Here is a 19867-nt window from a genome sequence, read left to right as displayed (position 1 = left end):
TATATATATACTTTTTCAGCCCTAAATGTTTTTGTTTTTTTTGGTTCATTATCAGCTGTGTAAACATGCTCCGTAAACTTGTTGCTGCAGATGTTGTAACTCCGTTCCCATTGGCTTCTCAGATGCCCCTGCACCGTTTATGCCTGTCATTTTTAACAAACTTCATGCTTTTCATGGCACATAGTGTACATGAATATGAAAAACACAATAGAGCCCCTTCACGGTTCGAAAGAGACTTTAACACACATGTCTGATGTCTGACAAAATGAAGTAGACAGCCAGACACAGAACAAGGAGAGAGAGAAAGTTGGTGGCCCCCGGCCAATAACAGTTTACTGCTAAGCTCCCTCTCAGCGAGGACTGACCCTCACACACACAAACTAACATTGACTATAGCATGTGCTGAAAGAGCTTTCAGTAATCTGTGTGGCAGACTTAACAAAACCGCTCTTGGATTCTTATGCACTCTCTGTAGTCAACTTTTGTTTGTTTTTATGTTGCTGTTGAAGAAAAGTGAACTTTGCAGCTGCTTCAACAAAAAGAGGAGGTCCTCATGGCAGATTCCTGCGTCCTGCTGCGCACACTGTACCTACACTCACACACATGGCACAATGGCACATGGCTTTCCCCATCTAAAAGGCTTTAATTACTGGTGTTGATGAATCTGGAGAAGACTGCTGGCTTTGTTTCTGGCCTGAGCTCTGAACTGGATGGTGAGTCTCCAGGGTTACTCTGCATGAAAAGAGCTGCAAAACAAGCTGCATAAACAGGAAAACAGAAAGGTTTACTGGTCGCACTATTTACTTCTGACTGGTGAGTAGAAAAAAATTATTGATGGGTCTTATATTTTTCTTAAATGAAGATTTGCATTTGTATGTGGAATATTTTCCATGTTTACCAAATGTAATTTGTACCAAATGTAATTAAAAAATAAAGTTTCTTTACTGGCATCTGTGGCTCCATGAAGAGCCTTTAACGCCTGTGGAAACTTCACAACCCAGCTAACAATAATATGTTCTAAGAAGATTTTGCTAACGTTCCCATTCAATTATGAAAACATTATTTCTGAAAGTTATCTGAACATTCAAAGCATCCAGATGTTTTTAAAATGTTTTTTGGTTTTCTGAGCGTAGCTTCAGACGGACATCAAACTAAACTTTTCATAAATAAAGTTCCATGAACAATGTATAAACAACATTTTTGTGCAAATGTTTTGAGATAAATACCAGACAACACTCTTTAAAAATAAAGGCTCTTTAAAAATAAAGAACCTTCAACATCCTTGGAAATTTTTAATTGAACAAAAATCATAGTGGGAAATTGGTCCTTTTAACAACTGTTCACTGAAGGGTTCTTTGGAGAATCCAAAATGGTTATTCTATATCATCGCTGCAAAAATCCCTCATTCGGAATCTTTATTTTTAAGAGTGAAATCTGAACAAATATTCTATTACTGTTACTGGAAGTAAATTTATTCAAAACATTGAGAGAACCTTGTCAGAACATTCTGAGAACGTTCCCTGTTAGCTGGGAAAAGGTTCTTTATAGTGGAAATGGTTCTTTAGATTTTAAAAATGTTATTTATGCTAAGAAAAAAAATGGTTCTTTTAAGAACGGTTCACTGAAAAAGAACCAAGAATGGTTCTTCTATGGCACTGACACGAAACCCCTCTTTTAGAACCTTATTTTTTAGTGAATGATGAACATCACTCCTATACTGAAAATCTGCTTTGAAAGTGTTTCATATGTCTTCTTGTTCGTTTACTATTTTTTTGTTTTTTTGTGCAAAATATGCGCATATATTCTTTGTTAAGAGCTAAATAGGCCACTTAGAGAGATGAGGGTCACTAAAAGAGAGTCGGCTACTGATAAAGTGTCAGATGAAGGTACGGAAAAAACAGCGAAAGACGATGCAGTTCATCTCAGGAGGAGTATAGGCCTGCTGCCATCAATTTCCTTCATCATCGGCACTGTGGTGGGCAGTGGCATCTTCATCGCCCCCAAAGGCGTATTGATTAATTCGGGCAGTGTGGGATTGTCCTTGCTGGTCTGGACTCTCTGTGGCGTCCTCTCCACTTTTGGTGAGGGACATCTTTGGTGCTTATACACTATTTGTCAAAAGTTTGGAATAATGCTGAACGTCTCTTATGCTCAACCAAGGCTGCATTTATTTGAAAATGCTGTAAAAACAGTAATATTGTGAATTATTAATTACATTTAAAATAACTGTTTTGTTTCAATATACTATTAGAATGTCATTTATTCCTGAGATGCAAAGCTGAATTTTAAGCACACTGTAAAAAAAAAAAATCCCATAAAATGTACAGCTGTGGTTGCCAGAATTTTACCGTAAAAAATACGGTAGCAACATTTTAGGGTTTACGGATTTAACTTAAAATTACAATTGAAACCTGTGTCTCTTTTACTGATGTAATGTTAATATACCAACCTATTAAAGTTCTGAAATCTGTTTTGTACCTACACTGATAACCATCAAAATCAGGTGGTGATGAGAAAGTCACATGATGAACCAAAGTTCACCACACGCAGCTTTTCCACAAGCTGAGAAGGCCAATACTAATATAGATATATATAGAAGGTGCACAGTGTCATTCACACAAACACTAAACACCATCATGGTGAGACTCATTAAACTGAAATATGCAATAAACATTAGTTTAACAACATTAGATGTAACATACAACGCTAATAAACATAACTGATAAGAAAAAACCAAGAAACATAGTTATTTCAAAGAAAAGACATCAAATTTGAAATGCAATGCAGGGAATTCTGGGAACGTCAAGTTTTTTTCCTGTAAATTCTTTTTCACTTCCAAAAACAGTATTTTACCATAAAATTGTCTGAAATGTCTATTACAGTTTTTCACTGTATATATTTACAGTATATATATATATATATATATAGTATATATACTTACCATTAACCATTTAACAGGTTTTTACTGTAGCATTTTCACAGTTTTGTACTGTTAAAATCACAGTCATTTTTTACAGTGCATCATTACTCCAGTCTTCGGTGTCACATGCTCCTTCAGAAATTCTGATAATTTTATCAACATCAGTGTTGAAAACACTGCTTAATATTTTACACTACTATTCAAAAGTTTGGGATAAGTAAGATTTACAAGACACATAGACCTAATTGATCAAAAGTGATAGGCTATTTATAATATTATAAAATATTTATATTTCAAATAAATGTTGAAAAAAAGTATCTGTCAGGGTTATGTCTTGTTTAGTTGGATTTTAGTTCTTGCATCTTGATTTCATGTTTAGTCTTTTAGTTTAGCCTTTAACATGCCTTTCCTTAGTTACTGATTACGTACACCTGTCTATCATTAATCACCCAAAAATTTAAATTCTGTCATCATTTTCTCACCCTCAAGTTGTTCCAAACCTGTATAAGCTTCTGTCTTATTCTGAACACAAAAGAAGATATTTTGAAGAATGATGGTAACCAAACAGCTGACGGTAGTATTTAGAAGTCAATGATTCAACTCTTTGGTTAACAACATTCTTCAAAATACCTTATATAAGTTTTAATCCAAGCTGAATCCATTTTTTTTGACATAGCATGTTCTCCTCAGGTGCTTTATGCTATGCTGAGCTGGGCACGAGCTTTAGAAAATCAGGCGGTCATTACACTTACCTGTTGGAGACCCTGGGGCCCCTGCCTGCCTTCCTGCGACTGTGGACTGAGTTCATATTCATCAGGTGTGTGTGCATGCAGTGTTTATATTTCACTGTATTCACCAAATTCATTTGAGTGTGTCCAATCATAATGTCATTTCAGACCTGCAGTGGCCACGTACGTGTCTCTGGCTTTTGGCCAGTATGTTGTAGAGCCGTTATTCATGCCGTGTGCTGCTCCAACAGTTCTGGTCAAACTCGTCAGCATGCTGGGAGTCAGTGAGTGATGTTACTTTATTGATTCCTTTAGTCTAAATATCTAAATCTGTCAAACCTGTCAAAAACTATAAACTGTTCTGCCTAGCGTTTGTGGTTGCAGTGAATTGCTGGAGTGTGACAATGGCAGCTCGTACACAGGTCTTACTGACCTTCATCAAGATGTTTGCTCTGATTCTGATCATCATCCCAGGCATCATTGCTCTGGTCAATGGTAAGAGTCGCATGCTGATTTATCTGCTGCAGTACAGTATATGATTACTCTGCAATGTTTTCAAAGAAAATATATTCATTTTACTTCCATAAACCTTTACTTCGAGATGAAAAGGTTTTTTATTTTTTTGTGCTGCAATGGTTCATCAATAGGCATGCATATTTATGTTTATCAAGATAGTTCCTTTCTTTCGGAACATCCTTCACAACTCCTTGTTCAAGCTCTTGTTCTGTCCAGGCTGGACTATTGCAATGCTCTCTTGGCAGGTCTTCCAGCCAATTCTATCAAACCTTTACAATTAATCGAGAACGCGGCAGCAAGATTAATTTTTAATGAGCCGAAAAGAACGCATGTCACACCTCGGTTTATCAATTTGTACTGGCTACCAATAGCTGCTCGCGTAAAATTCAAGGCATTGATGTTTTCCTACAGAACCACCACTGGCTCTGCACCCCTTTACCTAAATTCAGTACTTCAGACTTATGTGCCCTCTAGAAGCTTGCGTTCTGCAAATTAACGTCGCATTATTGTGCCATCCCAAAGAGGCACAAAATCACTTTCACAGACTTTAAATGAAATGTCCCCTCCTGGTGGAATGACCTGCCCAACTCAATCCGAGCAGCTGAATCCTTACAAATCTTCAAGAAACGGCTAAAAACTCATCTCTTCCATCTTTATTTGACCCTCTAACTCTAGCACTCTCTATTCTAATTCTATTCTTGAAAATAAATAAATAAATAAATAAACTTGCCCCTTTTAGACTTGCACTCTATTCATTTACTAATTGCTTGTTTTCTTTAAAAAAAAAAAAAAAAAAACTAAAACAAACACTAGCTTCTCTATTCTTTTCGTATTCTGTCTATTTCTTTTCTTTTTATTTATTATACAATTAACAAAAGCAAAAAGGCCTCTAGCACGGACCTTGCTCTATTCTTTTTCTATTCTATCTGTTTTCTTTTTATTTATTATATAAAAAAAAAACTTGCTACGTGCATGTACTGCCTTAAGCTAACTGAGACCTGTTATAGTACTTGCTCTTTTGTTGATTTTGATTGCTTCCATTGTCCTCATTTGTAAGTCACTTTGGATAAAAGCGTCTGCTAAATGACTAAATGTAAATGTAGTTCAGTCCCAAAAGTGTGTGTGAGAAATTGGAAAGGGGCTAAGTATTTATTTATTTATTTTTTAAAGAAATCTAGATCCAAAGAGATTTAAAAAGAGCAACATAATGTGTAAAGCCTCAGTGGAAACCCTGGTCAAATATAAAAACTTTAAAATTTAAAATTTAAATTATGTGTATATTGAGAGTTGTTCCACAAAAGTTGATAGTCGTGACATATTTCAAAAGTTTGGTTCCTATACAAAAAAATAACTATGCATTTTAAGACTTTTTATATGTATCTCTTCTGGGTCAAAATGGACCCGAATACATTACAAGAAAGGCAGGAAATGTACTTTATATCTCCATTTTAATTTTTTTTTTTTTTCCTGTTCCAGGGAAAACTGAAAATTTCCAGAATGCCTTTGTCTCAGATTCTTTATCTCTGTCCAAACTGCCTCTGGCCTTTTATTCAGGTCTGTATGCATATGGTGGATGGTGAGTATTAGCAACAGTGTCAAATATATAAAAAAAATCTATAAAAAATCTGAAGGAAGGGATTTCCAAAATAATGTAAAAGTGTTTATTTTTGCTTTCAGGTTTTATTTAAATTTCATAACTGAAGAGGTAATTAATCCAAACAGGTATTCAGAAGTTCTTGCATTGCCAAATTGTTAACTTGACAGCATGTTTTTAATGTTTTGTTTTTTACTGTTATTATATAAAAGCATTTACATTCATTTCTCATATATTCTTGTTAGAACCATTCCATTGGCCATCACTTTGTCTATGGTGACTGTTACCGTTTTTTACGTGCTGGTCAACGTGGCTTACTACACCATGATGACCGCAAATGAGTTACTGATGTCAGATGCCGTGGCAGTGGTTAGTAGTGATGGAGATGCTATTACAGGCTTTAGTTTGGAGAGTAAATATCATGACTTTGCTCTCCTTAATGTATTGCAGACATTTGCAAGTCGGGCTCTGCAGGGTGTAGCTCCAGCAATACCAGTATTAGTCGCTCTTTCCTGCCTTGGAGCACTTAATGGAGGATTTTTTAGTTCACCCAGGTAAGGCTGTTAGAAATGTAAAGGCAAAATAAGTTTTGTATCTAAATGTATGTTTTATCTTTGTAGCAGTCTTTGACTTTGACCAGTTAAAAGAATAGTACACTCAGAAATGAACATTTGCTAAATATTTACTCCCTCAGGCCATCTAAGATGTAAATGAGTTTGTTTCTTCATCAGAACAGATCGTGAGAAATTTAGCATAATACATCACTTGTGCACCAGTAGATCCTCTGCAGTGAATGGGTGCCGTCAAAATGAGAGTCCAAACAGCTGATAAAAACATCACAATAATCCACAAGTAATATACATGTCTCCAGTCAATCAATTAGCAATTTGTTAAGTGAAAAGCTGTGTTTGTAAGAAACTAATTCATCATTAAGACCCTAAATCATGAGTCTTCTATTCATTGCTTTCTCTTGTAAAAAAAAAAAAAGTTGTCTCGACAGCTTCAGGAGAGAAATATGCACACATCAAGCCCGTTTACAAGCAAAAACAGTTCTAAACAAAGTTTTGATGAATTTTAAATTTTTGAAGAATTTTTATGTGAGAGGACAACATAGGATGGACTTTTTCACTGGAGGAAGCGTTATTATGAATTATGGACTATCAACCAGAAGCAACGAATTAAAGTTAAAACACCTTAATGATAGATTTGTTTCTTACAAACACAGCTTTTTGCATCACAAGACGATAATTGATGGACTGGAGTGGTGTGGATTACTTTTGTATTATTGTGATGTTTTTATCAACTGTTTGGACTCTCATTCTGGCGGCGCCCATTCACTGCAGTGGATCCACTGGTGAGCAAGTGATGTAATGCTACATTTCTCCAAATTTGCTCCAATGAAGAAACAAACTCATCTAGTCTACTTCTTGGATGGCCTGAGGGTGATGTTTCAGCAGATTTTCATTTTTGGGTCTACTATTCCTTTAAGATTTTATAACTCTCTTTCTGCAGAATGTTGTTTGTGGGAGCCAGAGAGGGTCACTTACCGGGCATCTTCTCCATGATCCATATCCACAGACAAACACCACTGCCAGCTGTGCTATGTCTGGTAAAACCACATCATTCATCCTTTTCTCCCGATTCCTTCATGCCTGCTTACATTTCTCCTGATGTTTGTAGTATCCTCTGGTGATCATCATGATGGTGAGAGGAGAGATCTTTCAACTGATCAACTTTGCATCCTTCTCCCGTTGGCTCTTCATCGCTTTGGCCACCTTAGGAATGATCATCCACCGCTACAGATTTCCAGATCATCCCAGACCATTCAAGGTCCATTTAAATGGCTCATTACTTATTTATTAATAGGAATTTATCACTGTACTAATTAAACATTGTGTTGAATGTGCTCAGGTCCCTCTAGCAGTTGCGGTGATCTTTACCATAGTGTGTTTCTTCATCGTGGGCCTGTCCTTGTATTCGGACCCCTGGAATACAGGCGGCAGCTGTGCCCTCACATTATCAGGAGTACCTGTGTATTACCTGACAATCAAGAAGTCATACATACCCGAACGCTGGAAAAAAGCCTTCAGTGAGTAACGCAAAACGCATTTATGCATTACCCTTATGAAGATTAACCATGGTTTTACTACAAAAAAACAAAATAAAAAAACATGTGGTTACTATACGGTTAAACCAAGGTAACCACAATGCTTTTGCTACACTAACCATAGTTTAACCATGGTATTTATATTAAAACTTTGGTGATACAAATGGTAATCAATATGCAAAAAAAAAAAAAAAAGGTTACTACACATTTGCTATACTAAAACCATGGTTCATTTTAGTAAGGGAAAAAGCTAAACATTCATTGCTATATAGATCTTAGTCCAATTAGACGCCATATTGAATTTAACTGATGAAACGAGGCTGTGAGGGATCTTTACAAAGGCACTCACTGTATAAAGTATAAAGAACGCATGCACTGCATTTCTATTCCTCAAAGCCTCGTTTTCAATCCAATCGAAAAATAAATGGCGCTACTCAAAGGTCAGAAAAGATCCAATGACTGACCTCTACTTCCTCTTGTGCAGATTATTTAAGCCTACATGTGCAGATATTCCTGGAAGTGGCTCAGCAGGAAGTTCAGACCTACTGATGGAGCTTCACCAAACTACAGACCTGCGTGTTGCAAAGGGCATCAAAGTTAATTTTAGTGGTGTTTGCTATTACTATTAGCCCTAACCACCCTAGCATCCTTGCACCCTATCCATTAGTGCAAGCATCACTTACATTTTCATCTAGTTTATATTCACATCAAAGACAGGACTATGTCCTGGGAAGTCATGCTGTTGGGTTTAAGGGATAGTTCACTCAAAAATGAATATTCTGTCAGAATTTACTCACTATCGTGTCATTCCAAATCTATTAGACTTCGGTTAATCTCACAAAACATAAACGAAGATACTTTTAATGAGATCTGAGATTTTTTTGTTCCTCCACTGAACATCAAGGTAACCAAATCTTAGAAGATCCAAAAATGTCTTAAAATAAATTAATATAAATCAAGCAGTTTAATGTTCATTTGATGAACTATCCCTTTAGGGCTATTTTATAATAATTCACCAATGTGTTTATATAAAGTATCCCTTTATTCTCAAAAAGTAAGTACAACAGGAAGAGAAGCCAAATTGTATGCTTTGTTGGAAATGACAATCGGTGTTTCTGGTTAAAGCCTGTTACATCAGTAAAATGCCAAGTAGATAACTTTCATATTTCAATACAGTCTTCAAAAATAGTACAAAAGACATCCTATTATGGTTCTTTCAATGGCAAAGGGTCTGAATGGGACATTTGTTTTTGTATCATCAAAATGTTTGCCGTTGAGAAAAGTTAAAGTTGATTATTATTACATGACTTTGAATTCTTACAGAAACCAAGTATCAAGGCACTTGACAGATTTTTAAATGTCTGTGCATCAATGTACTATTATTAGTAAATAGTACTTAGTAATGCTCGTGTAACATCTTAACACCAAAAATCTGTCAACCGTTTAGTTTTTGTATGTTTTTATGACATCTTGGTGTTTTTACATTGGAAGAATGCAATGCAATATATCATGAATTAACACAGCTACATATTGATGGTAGTCTTCTAAGCATATATGAACTCTGTGCATGCTCACTAATTACTCTACATATGCAAATGAACATTAAAAGCTTTGTAATACACCACAAATCTCTCTGAACTCTCATCTTGGTTATATCCAACATTCAGAACACATTCTTAAATTGTTCTTAATAGCAAACACGAATGAATGCAGAAAAGCAGCAGCAGCAGCAGAGATGAGTCACTATTCCGACATGCTTGTAACCATTAAAACGCACATTATGGATGTTATAAACAGCTCGATACACTCCAGATGAATGACTGGCAAATTCTAGTACAGTGCAACACTTACATGACCATCTGCAATTAATGAACAATCATTAAGGGATAGTCCACCCAAAAATGACAATTCTGTCATTATTTACTCACCGTCAAGTTCTTACAAACCTGTGAGAGTTGCTTCCTTCTGTTGAGAATAAAAGAAAAAATTTGAAAGAATGTTGGTAACCAAAAAATACTACAATGGCTACCGTCAACTGTTTCTTCAACCAACATTCTTCAAAACATCTTGTGTGTTCAACAGAAGCAACTCAGGTTTGGAACAAGTGGAGGGTGAGTAAATAACAAAATTCTCATTTTTGGGTGAACCATCCCTTTAATTCGAATGCGAGTTTATTTTACACCCCAAATTATCTTAAAAATCTATTTTTGTGTGCTATTTTTACTGTCAGTCTCTCTGGCTAATCCAAGGTGTTCAAAATCATTCCAAAACAAAGAAGTACTGTAAAATTGGGTAGTGTAATTTAATTAATCTGGTAAATCTGTATGTTTACTTATAATACACACACTCTCTCTCACACACACACACACGCACTCATATTTATATATTACAACTTGTGCAAATTAATCTTATCTAAGTACATTCGTCACTAACAGTTTTGCTCGCAAATAAAGGCTTAAACATCCAAAACACAAACACGTACAGTAAAAGGCAGTGAAATAGCAATAGAAATTAAGAAAATACTTAAGAGATCAATAGCAAGTAAATAAGAATCGAAGGCAGTGAAGGAAGTGTGAGCAGCTCGGATAAAGAAACGGGAGTCACTTGAGCTCCGGGATAAGTTGGGACCAGCTGATGTTTGCCATGCTGAGATCATCATCCTCCAGGTTGGGGAAGCTGATATCCACTAGGATTTTACTCAGGCTGTCGTTCATGGTATCCAGGACGAAGCCTTCGGTGAGAGAGCGGTTGGCGGCGCCCACTTGCAGCAGCTCTCTGGAGCAGGTCGGAGTGGAGCGTCTCGGAGATGGTCTGGAGCAGGTGAGGAGCTCTCGAGGGGAGCTGAAGAGCGGTAGCTCTTTGAAAGGTGTGCTGTTGAAGCTGAAAGGCGTGTGTTCGTGCCGTTGTGGGGTGAGCTGTGGCCCGCTGGGCGTACGGATGGGGCTGAAGTCCAGCACACCTCCCTTTCTAACGGGAGTGATCCTCCAGGGCTCCAGAACTACGGGAAGCTTACTGGGTGTGGATGAGGAAGGGTGGCTGCTCTTGATGGGCGTTTTAAAAGTGTATTCTCTGTTTGGGCTGTAGGGGTCGGGTTTACAGGAGGGCTGGGGCTCCGGATCGTGAGTGTCTTGGAAGGTGGAGACGTCGGAGACCACGCCCGAGTCGAAGAGAGTGCTGTCGGGGTAGAGCAGGACGGGTTCCTCTGTGGCTGGCAGGACTAGACGCTGTTTGCGGCGGGAGCTGCTGTTTTCTCGCTGTCTGGTTTTGGAGGGCAGAGCTTCAGGAGCCTCGGGAGTCACAGACACGCTCACAGGCTCCTCCTTTATGTCCTGAAAGGTGGACGCACACAGCATCACCGAGCTCACGTCGCTCTGCGAGACCTTTCACAACACACACAAGCGTTAAACAACCAAACCTTGCTCTAATTTAGTTCTACACACTTTTTTCAAGTTATGAATTCCCTGCTGAAATAAAATTGATTTGTTGGCTGCACTAAAGTGGCTTAACAGCCCAAAACCAGGTAAAAATCCACCTGATCAACCATCTAGACCAGCCTGGATAAGACTATAAATTAGTTTATTGGTTTTATAGATATAACCAGGCTTTATATTAGGGGCAAACCCTTGCGGACTGCTCTAAAATGGTTTACAAGCCCAAAGCCAGCTGGATCAACTATCTAGACCAGCTTGGATCAGTACAGGTAAATGACCATTAAAGTCTGATTTTAGCTAGATTTTCAGTATTATTTCCCCATGTGAAATGAATGAGTGAATAACACGCAACCATTATTGACACATAATGGTAGTGTGTGCTGTACTGCATTTAAAATTATGCTGGAGAAAAAACTGCATATATTACAATAATCTTTTGATGAAATACGACCTGGGTCAGTTTTTGTAAAATTCATTCATAGAAACATTTAAGGTTTACCTTAGGGGCAATCCGGACCCTCTTGCTCGCACCGCTGGAGCCGGGAGTGGAGGAGCTCAGAGCGTGTGGAGGAGTGGCGAGGGTCGTGAGAGTCGCAGGACTGGAAGAGGGCAGGAAGAGCGACTGACCCAGAGGAAGCTGGATGGGAACCAGGTACGAGTCAGTCCGAGGCAGAAGCGGCTTCATCTTCCTCTCTGAGGACAAGCAGCAATAAACGACTGTCAGGAAACAAACTTATCACACATACTGAGACATTCATCCCTCTCATCCAGCCAACACTCACCTGTGCCGCCCATGGCAGATATGGCTTTCTTCAGCTCAAGAGGACCTCTCTTCTGTTGCTATGGAGAAAAAAAAAAAAGAGACTTTCTTTACTTTCACACAAAGTGTGTCATTCAATCTAACTGCAGTCTCAATACTGTCTGCCTTTTTGATGACTCTCAGCTGATTAAAAGAACAAAACAAACAATGATCTCGAGCTGAACGTTCTTCCTTCTGTCTGACTGTCCCTGAAATAAAATAAGTGATTCCTGGAAAAGTAGAAAGGCTGGTCCCTGTCTTACGCCCTGTCGTTCTGCCCTGAAAGGATGAATTAGGAGGAAAAGGGGTCTTACTTGATTGAAACCAACTTGTGGGGTCTGAGGGCAAGTGGGGGTCACTGGGTCAACCAAAGGCTGTGGGACGAGCCAGGAAATGAGAGATGACCACATTTGAAGCATAAAATTGCATATGAGCACAGTAGTACAGTAAATGATACACACCTTGTAAACTTGGTCCAAAGTAAGACAGCGGTTTGCTTCTGGTCGAATCGTCCAATAGGAGATCTTGCCATCGGGAGATGTCTCCCGGACAAACATGTCATGCAGTGAGAGATTATGACGTATGGAATTCTAACAAAAAAAATTAAACAAATCACACTTAGACTTCTTACAAGAGAGGTTTGTGTAAACTGAAACTATACTGCTTTTATACACTACCTTCCATCCGGGTTTGGCAACATTTCTGAAATAAGGAAAATGGTCCTCGATCCAGTTGTAAATTTCCTTCAGGGTCATGTGTCGGTTCTTCTTGCTGTTGATAGCAAACTGGATCATAGCCATGTAGGAATACGGGGGTCTCTCTGACAGAGGGTCCTTCTCCTTTTCTGGAGCTTTGGGCTGCTTAAGAGGAAACAAACAAACAATTTTTAAGAATGAAATTTAAAAATCAAAATATAGAAGAAACATATATATATAAAAAAAAAAACACTATTTATTAAACAGTTTTTAAAGCTGCAATGAAATGGAAGCAGTGACAGATCTTTTCCTCCATATTGTGGCATAAATCCAAGTGCAATGGATTACTGAAAAAGAAAAATATATGGCAGAGGCTCGGTTCTACTCATGTGTTCTCGACTGGATGTTGATATGTGGGTGTGACATTCAAAAGTGGGGAAATTAATTGGACCAAATGATTTGAGAAGTCCAGTCCAATCGTTTTCTCTGGAAGATCCTGTTATGACATTTTAATTAAATATTGCAGGGGTCAAAACAATTTTGAAAATGAAACGTATGCACAGAAGTATTATTTACAATAAGATCTATACATTTTTATTTTAATACAAAGGGCCAAAAACAAATGTTACATTATATTCAACTATACACTAAAAGATATATATATATATATATACATACACATATATAATTTATATATATATTTTTTCCTTCCTCTTGTGGATATGGCATGGCAGGCCACATCAGAGATCATCACAGGCCAACTATTAGGCATCTCTGATCTATAATGTGCATTTAGAAAATAGAGAGGGTGAATTTAATTTCATGCCGACTTTAATGTTGTGTACCTGGTGACAGTCACTTGGATTGTCCTTGCTGGTGCATTTTTTGTTCGACTCCGATCCAAGCCCATCAGAGCTCATTTTTCCCAGCCACTGGATGTTGGTCAGACTGTCATCAAGCGGGAAGCACTCTGTCTCCTTTTTCACTGATATCACAGCAAAGAACATTTCAGAAAACACATTTTTCAGAACATCAACAAGCTCAGTCTTAGCCACATCCCTCACCTTTCTCGAGATCATCCTTGGATTCTGTAGATAGACACCCGAGGGTTTTGCTCTCCTCCAAACTGGTGCTGCCACTGAGCAGGATGAACTTGTTTCGGCCTTGAGGGCCACACTCCTTCCCTTTGGCAGTCAGGGCGCTGATGACACTCTGCAGATCAGCTGCTTTCGGGATCACCACCACCTGAGTGTCAGGCATGGTGGGGTGGTCCATCATGCGGATGCCATCGGGGAAGCAGCGGGTGGTGGACGGGGTCAGGGTGGTCTTGCAGCGAGGCCCATCTGCCTCATCACACCCTGCATCAGACTCACTCTTCTGAAACGGCAGCTTCCTCCTCTTCAGGATGATGGGTCTCCTTGGGCTCTCTCTCATTGTTTGCTCACAGCAAAAAGGCCTGGCTGATAACTGTCTACATATAAAACACACAATAGGTCATATTTACATCTAACTTAAAAGTTCTTTGTCCTAAATACTGTACACATAGGAACTATCCAAACACAAGAAACTAACGTTAGACGCTTCGCAAGATCATTCAATACAAACAATAAAACAACATACAATCCTGATTCAAAAGCAGATTAAGTGTCAAAATAAATGCGTGCACGTAAAATATACATTAAATACATTAAAAAAAGTCATATGTATTTGCAGATCTTGGCCAAATATACCGATAAGAAGGTCTGTTGATAAACGACTTTTTTTGTCTAACGACTCTCGAATGACGATTTTAGTTCTAGAATATAAAATACCGTTACAAATTGATTACTTTCAATCTGACCTACTGTTATTATTGTTGTTATTATTTTTGTTTGACAGATCGTTCAGAAGCAAAAGATTTCGTGAAAGGCAGGTTTGTAAAATATTTGTGTAAAAAATAAAATAAAAGTGCTTTAATTTTTTTTTACAATGACCTCATCACGTTCATCGTCGTTTTAAAACACATTAGAGCTTGTTGTCGTCTTAATATTTAATATAATTAAAATACTAAATTATGAATGTATAAACGATCTTCCTTTATTATCTGACATGCGGCCTAGTGATTCGTCTAGCCAACTAACCTACTGTACACGTTTAATTTATTAAAAATACAACACACATCAAATAATACGAAGCGGATCAAACCTTCATATCATGTCAGCCGTGCAGACGGTGGTTTATTGGAGTTAATCTGGCAGTGTCGAGTAATAAAATGTATTTTGATGGGGGTAAATGAAAAACTCGAGTCCCGGGACTCTTGTGCGCATTTGATGAGATTTTGAATTTTGGCGCAGAGCGGTGCAGCGCTGTCACGTGGTCACGCCTAGCCCAATGACGGATAAACATGGGCGGAACCATCGAGCGGAGAGTGAGTGGTGCTGTTTGCTAAGGTGCAGTAAGTTGTGGTCTTTTAGGGGGCGATCGGCGGCTCCGAAATACATATTCTATAATTTTCTACAGCGGAAACCTTCTACATTTCTTCAATAGAAAAATGTACAGCAATCTCTGCAAGATTTTTATTTTTTATTTTTTTTTAAATATTCTGTCTGTAATTACATACGTATGTGACTGTGACTGGTCCGTTGAGAACGCGCTGAGAAAAGTAACACCGTTTATGTGCCGCTTCAGCAGCGATCTGGTTTAAATTTTACACCTGAATAGTAACACTGATAAAAAAAAATAATAATATTGGAACTTTAAAAACACAATGAATAATTAAAAAGAATCATTAATATTGAACTCATCCTACCTGACCAATAAAAACAACATCCGGGCCACCAAGCCCCGCCTCTTGAGGTATTACATTGCTAGGCTAACCAACATTCAATCAGTTTATATTTCTCTGGGAGGAACTGAAGTGTGTGAATGCTTGGGGGATGAACTTTCCCACAAACCTCAGTCAAACGTTTATCAGTCTCTTTGTCAAATTTACATGGTCCAAAGAAAAAACACAATGCGATTGAGAAGAAATACAAAGCGATGCGTGAGTATCAGCTAAGGTTTTCATTGCATGCCATGTATTTTATCAACCCGCGAACTTTCTCCATAGTTCATAGTACATGGTAGTATGGGCTACCATGTCTCACTGACAAACATACGATGAAATGCGAACGAGATGAGATCTAGTATTAATGGTTTTAATGCCTCTAAATGTGTCAGTAGTCAGTAGCTGTCTTTGAGAATTGAAAATTTATGCATGCATGACACTGACAGAACAGTAGTAGTAGTAGTAATTCTCTTCTTCATGTCATTTTGTTTTCCACCTTGCAGCATATCATGTCTTCTAATGCCCCGCAATTCACATAAGAAGAGACTGCTGAACCCAAACAAATCTCAGCTGTTGTTCATAGAGGCGCCCATCAGTGGACCAAAGCACGAGTATGGACCACAACTACGGAGTGCCGTTCATCCCAAGTCATTTATATCAGAGAAACAACAGCGAAGTGGTGCACCATGTACCTCTTGGGTATGTGCATGCTTTCCAAGCCTTACTTTCATTTTATGAGTGAAGATGTTTCAACTGAAACTGAAGCATATTCTCTGTTTGTAGGTGTCTTCACAGTTTAATTCGCTCGAAACCACAACGGTTAGTCGAGGTGGTCGAGGGAGGAGAAATAACCAGATGGCTACGAGGATCTCAAACAAGGCACCAGTTTTGGGTTTCCCTCAGACTAGAAGAGCAAATAGCTGCAAATATATTCCCTTGTCCTTTGAGGCAACCACAGCAGGTTCACAATACCAGCGTGAAAACTTTAGTAGTTCACGGACAAAGAATGATAGGCTTGTTTCTTCGGACAGTCATAGCAAGGAGCTTCGAGAAACTCCAAGAAGAACTCGTTTTCCTCAAAAAGGGGTGGAGAGGAGGATGGCTGCACATGTTATATCCACCTCCAGGCGTTCAGAAGTTTCAAAGAACGTGCAATTCCACAAAAATGGAACGACTAGGGATTCAGTTCAAACACCGAACACAAGCTCGGTTCCCGAACCCCCGAATGTAGAGACGCCTGAAATGCCACATTGTTCCAGCACGTCTCCATCCAATGTTCAACATCTCCTCTTCCCCCCAAACCAAGCAAAAACTCCTCCGAGAACTGAGAACTCAAGCGTCCTTGTGAAGGACACGCCTGAGAAAGACTACGGGCTGAGGGTAACATGGAGACGGAGGAAAGGACTGATGAAATTGTTGATTGACAGAGGTCAGCTTCTTCCAGCAGATGCTGGAGTTGCCAGTGATTGGACTTAAACCATAAATTAACAGATATAGCAATAATTTGATTCGTTTTGTAGTTTTCTGTTCAATATGGATTTGAAAAGTTTTGGGAAATTGTACAATTGAGAAAATTTAATATATGAACACTTCAAGAGAGAAGAATTAAAGATGTAATTTTGATGTCCCCAGCCTTATTTAATGGAAGCACCTTTGTACTCTGGACATCAATGAATTATGTACTTAAATATTAAATGCACATATCTGTCAAATATGCCTTCATTCACAATATTTGTATTTATGTATTCATTTTTAACCAAAGGGAGTTTGTGTACATTTGTGTGTGCAGGAAAAGTCTAATATTTTTAGATTTTATATTATAGTACTTTGAGAAAGTCTAAAAATATAAAATATAACTCAGAAATATAATAATTTTGATGTAAAATATTTTCGGTTTCTACTTAATTCCCATAGTTTTTACAGTATATATATATATATTTATGCCATGGCCTGTCTGAATACTCGATTCTTATTGGCTTGCAGGTGTTGATTCGTTTAACTGCTCAGGTAGTTCCAGGTCAGTTTAATCACGTTCTATATAACATTGGTAACCATAGTAACATACAGTTACAGTTGAATAGTAATAAAGACGAAAATAACCGTCATTTTTATCGTTCCAGTCAAATATTGCAGCGCAAATATTATTAACATCTTTAATATGTGAATGCTGGCAAATGACCATTTGGCATAAATGAGATAATCAACGGCTGCGCGTCGGGTGGCTCTTCGCCTCCACGTCGTGCATTCAAATCGTTTAATGCACAGCTAGCCGTTGATTATCCCTTACATATTCCATGCATATATGTAAAGCATTATGTAGTTACTATTATTATTATTTGTTTTTAAATTTGAACTTCTCCGGACTTTTATCTTGTCGGGTATTTTCTTCGTCGTCCATTGCGGAAGTGGCGCAGTGAAGCTTGTTTTGTTTACAGAATGGATATATTCCACGTGTAGTGTCTTAAATCAATTAATGACTTGGAGAATTCACATTGTATTATTACCAATCATTTCTTATTTTGATATTAAGCCTGTAATGCACTAAACGCTCAACAGCAGTCCGGTATGAGGAGTAGTTCGTCGGTGTCTCTGGCGGGCGGTCGTGGCCCGGGCTCGGTTCGGCTCAGCAGCCCACCCGCGTGTCCGTTAACGGCTCCGGTGGACGCTGCCCTTGAATATTTGATGGTAAAGAAAGACTTTCAAGCTGCTCTGGATACGTGCGAGAAAGGGCTTGAGAGTTTGGGCACTTTTGCAGAGCAGGAGGACAGCAGGTGAGTTTTTATATATTGCATGTTATAATGAAATCATATTTTGCATTTATAGTTATTTCTAATCTAATTCAAATTTTTTCCTCACAGCTTCAAGTATGCAGAACTGAAAGCAGCCTTGACTATAGTGGGGATCCAGGCTTTGGCGGAGCTCAATCAGTGGCGTGGAGTTCTGTCATGGGTTTTGCAGCAGTATGGAGAAACAGAGAAAATTCCTGCCAAGATTATCCAAATGTGGTCAGAAGAGTCGGCATTAATCTCACAAATTACATTAAACAGCACTTGACTGTGGGTGAACACACTACATCACTCCTAATGCTATATAAACTGTGTTTCACAGCATTCTGCTCTATGTGAAAGTGGGTGAGCGGGCAGTGATGAAGCATGCGGTCTGTGATTGGCTGCACTGCTCTGGTAACATGAGCCAGTCGGGGTTCAGCTCTGTGGCTGAGCTGTATTTCCTCCACATACTGGTGCCGATGGGTCACACGGCCGAAGCTCTGGAGATGCTGGAGACTGATGTGGGTCGGGTGGCCTTCACTGATGAACAGAGACAAGCAGCTCGGAGTTTGGTAGACATTCAGAATGAGAAAAATGCAACATCCTCTACAAATCCAGAAACTGTAGCTGTGACGACAACAACTAGTGCTTCAAAACAAGGTGACTTTCTTTTATTAATGTGCTTAAAGTAAAAAAAATCGCAATGTAATTTAATGCTTCAAACTATATGATTGATGAGGAAGTCATTTTATTGTAGAGTTGATAATGGATGCAATGGTGCAATTTGTGATTTACAGATAAACTGACTCAGCGACTGACTTCAATAATGAGGTTGTTATACAGAGGTCTTTCAGTGGCCAGTGTGAGAATCAGATCCATCTCTCTGCGCAGAGTTTTTCTGGCTTTAATATTGCTGTATCTTCTTCTCGTCCGTATAGACCCGGGTAAGAGATCCGCTGGCCATTTTTATGCAATGCATCCTCAATAATTAATTAATGATCTTTTTTTTTTCTGCTATTTCTCCACTCTCAGCTCTTCCCTCGGCTTTCCCATGGCTGCTCCGCCTGCATGGACTCCTTCAGCAGACGTGGAACACCATGTTTGGACCTTATTACAAAGCCAACAGCCGGAGTTAGAGTTTTAACGGGGTTATCCTGGAACTAACTGTGAAACAGTGTTGCCATCCCTGATTTGTAATACTTAATACATCCTGTGTTTGCCATGGGCATCTCTTATTGGTGCATTTACTTACATTATAGATAAATAAATCACTGAATTATATCAAACTACTGATAGCCTATTTAAAATGGATGGTATCTTGGAGAGAAGTATTTCATGCAGATCAAATGTAAATTTATTATATAATAAATGTGTAAATATGTTTTTGAATGTATGAGTTCATGTGGATCTACTCCAGACACAGTTTGTAAATGACTATTTATTGTACATCACATTGAATAGTCATGGTTGAGACTAGTATTAAGTTTTATTAATATGTAGTTT

The 19867-nt window shown here is 38.4% G+C and overlaps 4 protein-coding genes across 7 annotated transcripts; 3 read left to right on the top strand and 1 right to left on the bottom strand.

Annotated features, from left to right (window-relative positions):
* The first annotated feature begins 366 nt into the window (after window positions 1-366).
* Window positions 367-9493, top strand: si:ch73-352p4.8 (cystine/glutamate transporter). 2 transcript variants are annotated; one of them, XM_058773315.1, is made up of 13 exons: window positions 367-813; window positions 1815-2081; window positions 3611-3737; window positions 3817-3932; window positions 4018-4143; window positions 5641-5740; window positions 5842-5886; window positions 6004-6127; window positions 6209-6312; window positions 7271-7367; window positions 7439-7588; window positions 7670-7847; window positions 8350-9493. In XM_058773315.1, exons 2-13 carry the CDS (start codon window positions 1838-1840, stop codon window positions 8412-8414), a joined length of 1476 nt encoding a protein of 491 aa, XP_058629298.1. In that variant the 5' UTR covers window positions 367-813; window positions 1815-1837; the 3' UTR covers window positions 8415-9493. The 2 variants fall into 2 exon arrangements, with proteins under 2 accessions (XP_058629298.1, XP_058629299.1); XM_058773316.1 differs by lacking the exons at window positions 367-813; window positions 1815-2081 and adding an exon at window positions 2141-3494 and having other exon boundaries at window positions 3597-3737.
* On the bottom strand, window positions 9145-15133 carry foxm1 (forkhead box M1). 3 transcript variants are annotated; one of them, XM_058773312.1, is made up of 9 exons: window positions 14975-15133; window positions 13855-14261; window positions 13636-13775; window positions 12773-12955; window positions 12557-12685; window positions 12410-12469; window positions 12079-12136; window positions 11796-11989; window positions 9145-11245 (listed from the first exon to the last, which is right to left on the bottom strand). In XM_058773312.1, the coding sequence occupies exons 2-9, from the start codon at window positions 14222-14224 to the stop codon at window positions 10466-10468; spliced, it is 1914 nt and encodes a 637-aa protein (XP_058629295.1). In that variant the 5' UTR covers window positions 14225-14261; window positions 14975-15133; the 3' UTR covers window positions 9145-10465. The 3 variants fall into 3 exon arrangements, with proteins under 3 accessions (XP_058629295.1, XP_058629296.1, XP_058629297.1); XM_058773313.1 differs by having other exon boundaries at window positions 12773-12952; XM_058773314.1 differs by lacking the exon at window positions 12410-12469.
* A 475-nt stretch (window positions 15134-15608) lies between these two features.
* On the top strand, window positions 15609-17375 carry rhno1 (RAD9-HUS1-RAD1 interacting nuclear orphan 1). Its single transcript, XM_058773317.1, has 3 exons — window positions 15609-15812; window positions 16100-16295; window positions 16380-17375. The coding sequence occupies exons 2-3, from the start codon at window positions 16116-16118 to the stop codon at window positions 17070-17072; spliced, it is 873 nt and encodes a 290-aa protein (XP_058629300.1). The 5' UTR covers window positions 15609-15812; window positions 16100-16115; the 3' UTR covers window positions 17073-17375.
* Window positions 17376-17968: 593 nt separating this feature from the next.
* Window positions 17969-19745, top strand: pex26 (peroxisomal biogenesis factor 26). The gene is made up of 5 exons (XM_058773900.1): window positions 17969-18367; window positions 18455-18601; window positions 18705-19024; window positions 19162-19308; window positions 19397-19745. The coding sequence occupies exons 1-5, from the start codon at window positions 18162-18164 to the stop codon at window positions 19498-19500; spliced, it is 924 nt and encodes a 307-aa protein (XP_058629883.1). The 5' UTR covers window positions 17969-18161; the 3' UTR covers window positions 19501-19745.
* The last annotated feature ends 122 nt before the right edge of the window (window positions 19746-19867 follow it).

The sequence above is a fragment of the Onychostoma macrolepis genome, chromosome 04 (assembly GCF_012432095.1).
Source record: "Onychostoma macrolepis isolate SWU-2019 chromosome 04, ASM1243209v1, whole genome shotgun sequence".
In the NCBI taxonomy this organism is placed as follows: Eukaryota; Metazoa; Chordata; class Actinopteri; order Cypriniformes; family Cyprinidae; genus Onychostoma; species Onychostoma macrolepis.
Note: the sequence above shows the minus strand (reverse complement) of the source record. Positions and strands in the feature narration are given on the sequence as shown.